General features: G+C 33.6%; 1 protein-coding gene across 1 annotated transcript in view; it reads right to left on the bottom strand.

The window, feature by feature from the left end:
- Positions 1–12,834, bottom strand: part of LOC127730611 (elongator complex protein 2-like) — a 56,022-nt gene that overhangs the window by 23,583 nt on the left and 19,605 nt on the right. The window contains exons 5-7 of the mRNA XM_052239075.1: positions 10,395–10,475; positions 9,485–9,549; positions 171–237 (exon numbers count right to left, since the gene is read on the bottom strand). Coding sequence (XP_052095035.1) covers positions 171–237; positions 9,485–9,549; positions 10,395–10,475 — 213 coding nt within the window. The remainder of the gene's footprint in view (positions 1–170; positions 238–9,484; positions 9,550–10,394; positions 10,476–12,834) is intronic.

The raw sequence follows: 12,834 nt of genomic DNA, 5'->3' as shown, positions 1-12,834 counted from the left end.
AGTTGGTAGAGTAGTCCAGGCAGTGTTGCCACAATGTCTCAGATGCAAGAGTTCGAATCCCGCTGAGGGAAGAACAAATTTCCAGATCTAACATTGTTGAGCTAAATTTGAGACAAATATATATATAATTTCATTATTACAATAAAAATTTTTTATAAAAAGATACAAACCATCAATTGTAAAATCTATTGCTCTAATCCAGTCTTCATGTCCTTGAAGAGACATTATTCTTACAAACTAAAAAATAAAGCAAATTGATAATACAATTTTTTTTCATAAGTTGCATAAGAAACACATAATATGGATTAGTATAGTGGAATTGAAAATGGAAACATGGAATGTGTCAAAGAGACAACAACCCAACCAAAGAGCAGAAAACAGCCCAAAGTAACCAATGGGTCTTCAACGCAGTGAGCAAATCCCGCAAACAGAGGCGGGCTTCAACTGGCCCCTTAACAATAATGTATACTAGTTCAGGCAAATGGACGCCACACTTAACTCAGAAACATATAAATGAACCAAAATCAAAATAAATGGAGAATGTGTCCATGAGACACAAATGATGCCCCTGCTTGTATATAACATTATAAAGGGGTATAACTTGAGAACGGTAAAAGTAAAGTAAATCGAGTTTTAAGATTGCCATTGATAAAAAATGTGCTGATGTCTGTTGATTTGTGCCTGAAGATGTATGCTTTGAAATCAGTCCATTCATTTTTAATAACTTCCAGGTCACAACCATTTCTGTTGAGAATGTCCTGAAAATATTGAAGGAGCAGGTTCAGCTGGTCTTGCCCAAATGTTGCCAAGTTTTCAATATCCCTTGGCCAGTCGTTAAAGTCTGTTAGTTTTGCAGCAGCAAGCAACATTGGATCTTTTACAGTTGGTCCAAATCTGTCATCCAAAGCTTTGCAGATAAGGTCCAGCATTGCTTGCTTAATAGTTGCATAGTTTTCTCCATGTTGAACATTTTTAAGACTAATATCCCCAAAATTTTCGCCTTCAACTTCAGAAAGTAAATTTGACAACTGTTTTCCATTTGTACGGCATTATTCTGCAAGGGAAAGGTGAGCTGTTGTCAGTGAATCAAATAGTTGTGACAAGGTCAAATCATCTCAATATATATGTTCCTGGTTTTACTAAGAACACTCAACACCTTTAAAACATTCAAGACAAAAAAGGTAAAGAAACTTGTACTCATTCAGTTTCTTGCTTATAAAATGGGCCTATCCTTGAATTTCAGCTGAACCAGTTCAAGATTCTACAACATGTTCAAAATATGCCAAAATCACACGGAGGTCAACGACCTAGACATGCAGAGCACTCTCAATAAACAGAAGCCAACATGTCCCAGACAGGCTTGTAGGTTTCAATATCATTTCAAGTGCTTCAGCCAACTTTCTCAATTCTCGAAGTACTTTTGGCGAGTAATGGTAATGTTTGTACATATGTTGCAGAATGTCCTGTATCTCCCACATGATCTTGTGATGCTTTATAGCATTGTTGGATGCAAGTTCTAGACGGTGGGCAAAATAGTGAGTTATGATGAGACGGGGCACTTCATCTTTGATCTGCTTGGCAACTCCTGAACAGTTTCCCAAGTTAACCGATGCGCCATTTGATCCAAATCCAATAAGCTTTTCTTTTCAGTCTGGCAATCCATGTCGATCAAATGCATCATTTATGCTGTTCAAAACACCTGCAGAGTCAGCACTTTCAACATCTTCAATACTAAAATATCGGTTTGTAGGAATTCCATCTTGTAGTAATCTGATATAAATCAACTCATTTTCGGTAACAGAAACATCAGTTTTCAGCATTACAAGTGGTGTTGATACAATATCATCATAAACTGTCTTCACAAACCTAAAAATGCAAAATTATTTATTCAATGCATTATTAGGATTCCTTGTCCAAGTTTGGTTTCACTTTTGGTCCTTTTTGGTTTTATCAGCTCTTCAAAATTTATATTACGTGTTGGACTTTTCAATATTTGGGCCTCCAACGTCACTGTCTGATGAGACTTTATTATTTGTTGATTTAGGCATTTGCAGCAGTTAAAGAGAGTCGAAAGATACCAAAGGAACATTCAAAATCATAAGTCGAAAATAAACTGACAACGTCATGACAAAAATAAAAAAATACCAAAAAACAAACAACAGTATACAAAACACACATAAAAACCTAAAGACTAAGCAACATGAACCCCACAAAACACTGGATGTGATCTCAGTTGCTCTGAAAGGGTAAACAGATCCCCCCTTTTTTATGACGATCAATGCATTTGAATAGGGACATATAGTTGGAACCCCCATTTATCCTGGGTTAGGAACCCCCCTTTTATAAATGGCTGGATCCGCCCCCGTTCAGCTCTAACTCTGTAAAGCAATCATACATCTTCTTTATTGAAATGTCATTATGAGTTCATGTCCACTTCATAAATCTAAATCGTCTAAATTTCTTTTATTTTTTTTTTACCTTCTACATGAATTATCACTTCTGTAAAATTTTCCCATATCCAGCCCATTTTTTTCTTGCAGCATTATCAGTTTTGAATAATCAGTAAATGGACACTCAAATTTACAAAGTGATAAGCTGTGTTAATCAGTAAATGGACACTCAGATTTACAAAGTGATAAGCTGTGTTAATCAGTAAATGGACACTCAGATTTACAAAGTGATAAGCTGTGTTAATCAGTAAATGGACACTCAGATTTACAAAGTGATAAGCTGTGTTAATCAGTCTCTTTATCTTCTTTTCATTCGTTTTGTCAATCTTCCTTGCACAATCTACTATTGGCCCAACTGCCATGATATCTGACTGGTCTTCCTTGCTTGTAGTTTGTTTGGGTGCAAACAGCTTAGCCTTTTCTTTGAGCTTCGTTCTCTCATCACAACTAATGTGTGGTCTACTCTTCCAATGAGCCACCAATGTATCCTTTCTGAAAACAGAGGTGCCAATCACCAAGGAACTGGTTTTATCAGAGCATTCTGGTACATCTAGTCACGTTTTACAAAACATGACATTACTGCCAGACTCTTCTCCCGTTTCTGATACAGGCATGGCGTACATAAGACCTGAAAATTTGTCAAGCCAGGAGGACTGGAAATTTCTTTCACCCTTTTTCTCGTACTCTTTCTTCTTTTCTGTTCTCTAAGCTTCTGTTTTCTTCTTTCCCGGAGCTGCAGCTACGGTGAATCTGAATTTTCTTAAATCCATTTAAACTTTGTTACCGTCTCGCAGGTAAACAATCAATGCGTATGTAAATATACCTTGCGAATTCCAACTGATTAAAACATGTTAAAGATCGCGATTCTGGCAACCGGGATCTCTCTGGATTTATCTTTTTCAATATGAAAGCTTCTGTCAGCCAGCATATTCAATCAATGAATATTTACAGAGTTCGCGAAAATGGTCGGTCCTGTCGGTCAAAATGAGGCTTGGACCAGTATTTTGAAGGCTAGTGCCGGTCCCAATGACCGATGTAAAAACGGCCGTTGTAGTGCATATTTCGGCACTTTTTTACATCGGTTATTAGATGTACCGCAACTGTTTCCAATAAGTGTTTACATCGGTTATCAGATGTAACCGCTGCCAATTTCTGGTACTGGATTACGGATTACCGTATAGCGGGTTATTTTCGCGGGGTGTTTATTTTCGCTTATTTTGGCGGATAAACGAAAATCGCGAAAATTTATGCATACGTTTGGTAGTTTTGAATTTAACATGGTGAAAGGATTTTGTAAACGATCTATTTTTCCCTGTTGGCAGGTCAATGACGGTATATGTTAGTTTTAACAAGATAAATGCCAAAGGGCATTGTACATAAATGTATTTTATAAAATGACTGTCAGGTGTGTATACCCTTATTAATAAGTGTCAATTAGAATAAGAGTGTTAGGTACTCTTATCAGGTAATTACCCCATATTAATTAGTGTCAAACTATATAAGAGTTGTAAACACTCATGATAATTTTGTAACCTAATTAGTAAGTACATCAAAGGTCCGGTCAAATCTAATCAATCGTAAAATTTACAAGACGTTTGAATACCTGTAACAAATAATTATCTAAGTTAGCGGTATTCTAATGATTAACTGTATCAGAAACTAATCAATAAATGAGAGGTCATTTCGATAAAAAAATAATTAATCAACCATAACAATAGACACTTGTTTGTCAAGTTTAAAACTTTTTAACTGCAACAATTTCAGTATCCACCAAAATATTTAATTGGGATTTAAGAATCCACCAAAATAAAAAACCGCCAATTTTTTTCGTATACTTTGTTGCCCCCAAATCGCGAAATTTTACATCCGCGAAAATAACCCGCTATACGGTATTATAAACAAACCAAAGCGGCAATCTACACGTGGCCTACTAAATTTGTTCATAGAGCCATCCCTGGCAAACAATCAGCGATTGAACCCTACAATGGAGCAAACAAATACTGTAACAGCCGAGAAAGTTATTCAGATGATGAAATGGATAGTGAAGATGACTTTAAATAAGAACAATCAGAAGACCTGAACTGGTCCTTCATTGTTAATTTGCCTGTGGGTGCGAAGAATAAAACTAATATTAATAAAGTTATTTTTCAATAAAATATGTTATTACGGTAATTTTATTTCAGGATAAAATTGACAGATTTTGTAGGACTGGCTAAAATTTTGTAGGACTGACAAATAATCATGCTTTGTTGGTCCCATGACCGACGGGTCAAAATAAGTTTTCGCGAACTCTGTATTTATTTCATTTCATGATCAATAAAAGAATCGTTCAATTTTTTGAAATTTATAAGTCTTGAAATCTGATATGTTTTATATCACTGATATTTCACTTGTCCCGTCAGACAAGTAGTATGGTGAATCTACTTGTCAGATGTCTGTGCGCACAATCGGCCAAACGGTAATTTTGAGCCCTGAATGCCCCCTCAGATGATGGCAGGGGCATAAAAACACACAAGACTAACAAAGGCCAGAGGTTCCTGACTTGGGACAGGTGCAAAAATGTGGCGGGGTAAAACATGTTTTGTGATAACTCAACTCCCCCCTTATACCTTAAGAAAATGTGGAATAAACAAACACACAGCAATACCCACAGTAAAACTCATTCCAACTAATTTTGCTTATTAGTTTTAAATAAAATGCTTCGCAGGGCGCAGCTTGATACGACCGCAGAGGTCGAACCCTGAACAGTTGGGGCAAGTATGGACACAACATTCAAGCTTGATACAGCTCTGAATTTGGATTGTGATTAAATATTTGACACAGCATAGGTTTCTGACACAGAAAGAATGTGGTCTAAGAACTTCAATTTTTTTAATTTACCTATTATGGTCCAATGTCCAAAATCAAAATACATGGTTAGATTCAGCATATCAAAGAACCCCATATATTCATTTTTTGTTGAAATCAAACAAAGTTTAATTTTGGACCCCAACTTGGACAAACTTGAAAACTGGTCCCATAATCAAAAATCTAAACACATGTTTAGATTCAGCATATCAAAGTACCCGAAGAATTCAATTTTTGCTAAAATCAAACTAAGTTTAATTTTGGACCCTTTGGACCTTAATGTAGACCAATTTAAAAAACGGGACCCAAAATTAAAAATCTAAAAACACGGTTAGATTTGGCATATCAAAGAACCCCAATAATTAAATTTTTGATGAAATCAAACAAAGTTTAATTTTGGACCCTTTTGACCTCAATATGAACCAATTTGATAGCGGGCCCACAAATAAAAAATCTAAATACATGGTAAGATTCAGCATATCAAAGAACCCCATATATTCAATTTTTGTTGAAATCAAACAAAGTTTAATTTTGGACCCCAATTTGGACCAACTTGAAAACTGGGCCAAAAATCTAAAATCTGAATACATGTTTAGATTCAGCATATCAAAGAACCCCATATATTCAATTTTTGTTGAAATCAAACAAAGTTTAATTATGGACCCCAACTTGGACAAACTTGAAAACTGGTCCCATAATCAAAAATCTAAACACATGTTTAGATTCAGCATATCAAAGAACCCCAAAAATTCAATTTTTGTTAAAATCAAACTAAGTTTAATTTTGGACCCTTTGGACCTTAATGTAGACCAATTTAAAAAACAGGACCCAAAATTAAAAATCTAAATACACGGTTAGATTTGGCATATCAAAGAACCCCAATAATTAAATTTTTGATGAAATCAAACAAAGTTTAATTTTGGACCCTTTTGACCTCAATATGAACCAATTTGATAGCGGGCCCACAAATAAAAAATCTAAATACATGGTAAGATTCAGCATATCAAAGAACCCCATATATTCAATTTTTGTTGAAATCAAACAAAGTTTAATTTTGGACCCCAATTTGGACCAACTTGAAAACTGGGCCAAAAATCAAAAATCTAAATACATGTTTAGATTCAGCATATCAAAGAACCCCATATATTCAATTTTTGTTGAAATCAAACAAAGTTTAATTTTGGACCCAACTTGGACCAACTTGAAAACTGGGCCCATAATCAAAAATCTAAACACATGTTTAGATTCAGCATATCAAAGAACCCCAAAAATTCAATTTTTGTTAAAATCAAACTAAGTTTAATTTTGGACCCTTTGGACCTTAATGTAGACCAATTTAAAAAACGGGACCCAAAATTAAAAATCTAAATACACGGTTAGATTCGGCATATCAAAGAACCCCAATAATTCAATTTTTGATGAAATCAAACAAAGTTAAATTTTGGACCCTTTGGACCTCAATGTGGACCAATTTAAAAACGGGTCCCAAAATCCAAAAACTTAATACAACGTTAGATTCAGCATATTAAAGAACCCCAAGAATTCAAGAATAAAACCCCATTGAAATTGATCAAGAAATAAGCAATTTATACGAAGTATCTTCTTTTGTACAATACTGTGCAATTGAATATTTCTTGCTATTGCGCAATACTGTACAATTGACAATTTCTTGCTATTGCGCAATATTGTGCTATTGGATATTTCTTGCTATTGCGCAATACTGTGCAATTGAAGATTTCTTGCTATTGCGCAATACTGTGCAATTGAAGATTTCTTGCTATTGTGCAATACTGTGCAATTGAAAATTTCTTGCTATTGCACAATACTTATTATATAATAATTTACACATCCTGTTTGGTGTGTATCTCCTACCATACCATTATTATTTGCTTTTAAATATAAATCAGAAATAACCAACTTAAAATGGAAAATTTTAAAAGAAAAAAAAAGGAAAAAAAGAAAGAAAAAAAAATCCCCCCCCCCAAATTTTTTGAACCCCCTTATGATTCATCACCCCCAAACTCAATCCCAGCCTTCCCTTTGTGGTATGGTACCTTGCAGTACAATTTCAGAGAGATCCATACACTTGAACACAAGTTATTGTCTGGAAACTAGAAAAATGCTTATTTTTGGCCCCTTTTTGGCCCCCAATTCCAAAACGTTTCGGGCAATTACCCCCAAACTCAATTCCAGCTTTCCCTTTGTGATATGGAACCTTGTAGTACAATTTCAGAAATATCCAAACACTTACACACAAGTTATTGTCATGAAACTAGAAAAATGCTTGTTTTTTGCCCCTTTTTTGGCCCCTAATTCCTAAAATTTTGAGGCAATTACCCCCAAAATCAATTACAGCCTTCCCTTTGTGATATGGAACCTTGTGGTACAATGTCAGAGAGATCCATACACTTACACACAAGTTATTGTCTGAAAGTTACAAAAATGCTTATTTTTGGCCCCTTTTTGGCCCCTAATTCCTTAACTGTTGGTACCATAACCCCCAAAATCAATCCCAACCTTCCTTTCGTGGTATGGAACCTTATGGTGAAATTTCATGGAGATCCATTCACTTAAACTAAAGTTAGAGTGCGAAAACCAATGTGTCTTCGGACGACGCCGGACGACGACGACGCCAACGTCATACCAATATACGACCAAAAAATTTTTAATTTTTGCGGTCGTATAAAAAAGGCTCTTATCATTAGTGTTTTCATTAATTAGTTTTAAGATCTTCTACTTTATACTTATATTGTATATCATGTATATTGTGTACAGTTTGTTATCATTGGCCGTTTTTATTGGTGGTGCTGGTCAGTAAATTGTCATTTGCAAACATCAAATTAGACTCATGATGTCACAAATTTGATACTGTTAGCTCACTCAAATACAACAGTAAAGAAAACTATCATTTTCGTATCTGGTAATAACTCAAATAATGTACATTATTGGCATAGCCATAAAATTATCTTTTCTGAAATCTAGTCTGTTACAAAGCAAGGATGTCATGTTCTAATGCTCAAAACGTCTCAATGATTGGAACTTCCCACTACACTTAAAAACAAAAAAAAATGTTTATAAGTATATGCATTTATTTTCTGTTTCTATTATTACTTATAAGCAATTAAAATTCATGTGAATATCAAAACTTGTTAATATTACATGGTATATTGCCTAAATATGTATCGAGAATAAAGAAGAGACAACTATTTCCAAATATCTATAAGTTATATACTTTTTTACAGTCAGTTAGTAAAGGACAAGGTACGATAAGGCCCGTTTTTGGCCCCCCTATTTTCTCATTTTCTAAATTTTGTTTTGGAAAGCTACTTATCGCGTTAAAATATTCCATTAGGTTTGAAGTTTGTTTGGATGAACTTCAAAACCATTAATTTCAGAAAATGGGTAAGGTGAGGGGGGTAAAAGGGCATCAAAAACGCCAAAAGAAGGAAAAAGTACGATTTTTGGCCATTGTTTCCTAAGATTTAATAGCGTGTGCCTACGTGACCCAGAGAAAATTATGGCGATTTAGACAGAAAAAACAACTCTCATGACATTGGAATAAAAAAATTCCTGGGTCACGTTGGCGCAGGCACTAAAAAACTAAAAAATAGTTGTAAGGAACACCTGCAAAGTGAATAATAATTACAATATTTGAATAATAACAGAAAGTTTACCCCCCTCACCTCACCCAGTTCCAAAAATTAGTGGTTTTGATGTTCATCCAAACAAACTGCAAATCTCAGGGAATATTTTAATATAATAAGTAGCTTTCCAAAACAGTATTTGAAAAATGAGAAAATAGGGGGGCCAAAAACAGGCCTTATTGTACCTTGTCCTTTGAGTAAAATCACTTCAAGTTATGTTTTCCTTGATATCAAAATTTAAAAGTTATCCCTTTATCTTTAGTAGTGAACTTGTAAGAGATCACTCATTACTATTTATTACATATCTTATACATATATAACAAAATCAAATTATATGAGGTTTATAGCAGTATGTAGTAGTAATGCAACAGCCATGTTTTTGAATGAAATCACATGTGGCTGGTTCTTGACCAAAAGTTGTAATTTGAACAATTGCAAGTTATGGTCAACAATATGGGAAAGTTCTCATTTATATTTCAATCGAGTATTATACTATGAGCAAGTTAATATTTAACTATTGTTAGTTGTTCCATCTGTAAGTACCTTTTCATTTTGTTCAATAAATATGTGTATTTTCTGATCATCACAACCACATGCCAGCATAGGAACTGAAAAGTACAAAATATTTTAAAAATCATATAATAAATAAGCATCAATATAACTATTAAAAAAGATTTGATACATGTGAGATTTAACCAATTGATTTACATTCAAACAGATGTCTAATAACAGTGATATCCACTATACAAATCTTAAAACTTCGACAGTTTAGAAATACAAGCTATAAATGAAGATAGTTTAGCTAACATATAAAGCTTTAAACTCTAGTTAACCTTGTAACTTTCTACACTATACTGTTCACTTAATCACATGACCCTTAATTGCATAACTTTCTCCTGCACAGAACCATTTCCTATTCATCTCTAGTAAAAAAAGAATCCCAGTTATTTGCATAGCCTGGAAAGTGGCCTTTTGGTTTAGTACACAATTTTTTTTTTTTTTTGGATAAGGCATACTCAATTTCATTGCAAAAACAAATCCTGGAAAATAGACTAAATCATAATGTCACCATTTATAGCCTTCTTTTTCCAATAAATTAGTTCAATATCTCCAGTCATAGCTGCAAATGTCCTATACAGTTTGAACTCATTATTGGGAAACTTAACTAAAGTTTAATAATTTTTTTCAAAAAGACCAAAAACTTAGCAACAAACCAGTATTGATATATGTGTACATCAAATTTATGTTGATGGGTTGCTGTTTTATTGACTGTTAACCTTTACTTCCTTTAAGCTATAGTCCAAAGCATCACAAGGTTCTTATCATATGTCTGACTTGGAAAATAAGTAAATCAATCAATATTTTTATAACATGTTTAACCTCAGAATTTATGTACAAAAGTCATCATTTCATACTTAATGTCTTACCTTTGGTATCATACTTAATGTCTTACCTTTGGTATCAGGTATAACAGTAAAACTCAGATCCAGAACAAATCCAGTACCAAACTTGTGAGTCTGTAGTAACTGATAATCTGTATTGAATTCAAAAAATCCATTATACATTAATGTGTATAAACATGATAAAAAACTGTAATTAATACATTTTAATTAAAAAACCAAAAAATTGTTATCCTATTATTAATAAACTGCTTCGCTGAGCGCAGCTGGATACGCCCGCAGAGGTCGAACCCTGAACAGTTGGGGCAAATTTGGACACAATATTCAAGCTTGATACTGTCTGAATTTGGATTGTGATCAAATTTTTGACATAATATAGGTTTCTGACACAAAATAAATGTGGTCAAAGATCTCTCAAATCTATCGCGCAATACTGTGCAATTGAAGATTTCTTCTTGAAACTTTTCAAAAATTCGAAATTTGAAAAATTTTGAAAAAAATATGAACCCCCTAAAAAAATCCCCCCCCCCCCCCCCAACTTTTTGAAACCCCCCTTGGAGCAATAACCCCAAAACTCAATCCAAGCATTGCCTTTGTAGTATGGAAACTTGTAGTACAATTTCAGAGAGATCCATATGTAAGTGATAAATTAGTCCTGGTAAAATGTGTCCGGGCGGACAAATATTACTAGTATAAAAAGTCCATGGTTACAGAATTTACTAGTATATTTAGTCCGATGTCAGTAATTTATGTCCCCAGACTCATTTTCCTAGGAATTTATGTCCATGTCATCAATATTCCTAGGTAAAAACGTCCATGTCCTTTATTCTAATAGGAAAATGTGTAATAAAAGAAATCATTTAATGGTAAACAATGGAATTTTTAATTCTTATGTTTTAATGTTGTTTAACAGTTGTGCATTAATCTTTTAATAAAATTTATGTACCCAGACTAAATTTCACAGGAAATCCTGTCCAGGCCATTAATATTGTTAAGTAAACACAACCATGTTCATTATTTTGATAAGACAATTTGTAATGAGAGAAATCATTTGCATGTGAACAATGGAATTTTTAATTATATTTCAATGCTGTTAAATAGTTGTGCATTCATCTTTTAATAAAATTTATCTGCCCAGACTAATTTTCCTAGGAATTCATGTCCAGGCCATTAATATTCGTAAAAACGTCCATGTCCTTTATTTTTATAGGAAATTTTGTAATGAAACAAATAATTTACATGAAAACAATGGAATTTGTAACTTATATGTTTTTAAATTGTTTAACAGTTGTGCATTGATATTTCACTATTTTATCAAAATATGGGTGTTTTTTAATAATTAAACGGACTTTTTTTCGTAGGAAAATTAATATCACAGACTTTTATGATGTACATAATCACAAATGTTCCTTTCTTGATTTTGATATTGATTAATTCAAATAATGTCTTAAGAAATAAACTTCTAAAGGGACTTTTTTTCATACAAAAAAGGAGAATACAGAAATATAAAAATTTTCCTAGGAAAATAGGTGCCAGACATATTTTACTAGGTATGGACTTATTTTCCTAGGAAAATTTATCCAGGGACTTAATTTCCTAGTAAAATTATGGTCACGGACTTGATTACCTAGGAAAAAAAGTCCAGCGGACAAATTTTACTACCGGACCAAATTTACTGTTACACATACACTTAAACACAAGTTATTGTCTGGAAACTAGAAACATGCTTGTTTTTGGCCCTTTTTTGGCCCCTAATTTCTACATGTTTTGGGCAATTAACCCCAAACTCAATCTCAGCCTTCCCTTTGTGATATGGAACCTTGTGGTACAATGTCAGAGAGATCCATACACTTACACATAAGTTATTGTCTGGAAACTATAAAAATGCTTGTTTTTGGTCCCTTTTTGGCCCTTAATTCCTAAACTGTAGGCCCAATAACCCCTATAATGAATCCCAACCTTCTACTTGTGGTATTAAACACTGTGGTACAATTTCAGAGCAATCAAAATACTTATACACAAGTTATTATCCTGAAACTAGAAAAATTCTTGTTTTGGGCCCCTTTTGGGCCCCTAAATTCTTAACGGTTGGGACCATCATCCCCAAAATCAATCCCAACCTTCCTTTTGTGGTATTGAACCTTCTTAAAAAATGTCATAGAGATCCATTTACTTCAATTAACGTTATTGTCCGGAAACCAATGTGTCTTCGGACGACGACGACGACATCATACCATTATACGTTTCCAAAATTTTTTTTGCGGTCGTATAAAAACAAGTGAGAAAACACTAATATGGGGTTAACTGACAGTCTGAAAATTCAGAAAATAAGACATCTGTATACAAGATAGAGAGTATCCAGCCCTTTTGAAGTATAAGTTTTATACAAATTAAAAACTTTGCTCTTAAAATATCTAATGGGTTTTGTATGCACTATATATTCCCCCCTTCCAAATTTTTACCTATACATGTATTTGCAAAAAAAATCATTTT

Source organism: Mytilus californianus, unplaced genomic scaffold (assembly GCF_021869535.1).
Source record: "Mytilus californianus isolate M0D057914Y unplaced genomic scaffold, xbMytCali1.0.p SCAF_2, whole genome shotgun sequence".
In the NCBI taxonomy this organism is placed as follows: Eukaryota; Metazoa; Mollusca; class Bivalvia; order Mytilida; family Mytilidae; genus Mytilus; species Mytilus californianus.
The sequence above is the reverse complement of the archived record's forward strand: the minus strand, read 5'-3'. Positions and strand labels throughout refer to the sequence as shown.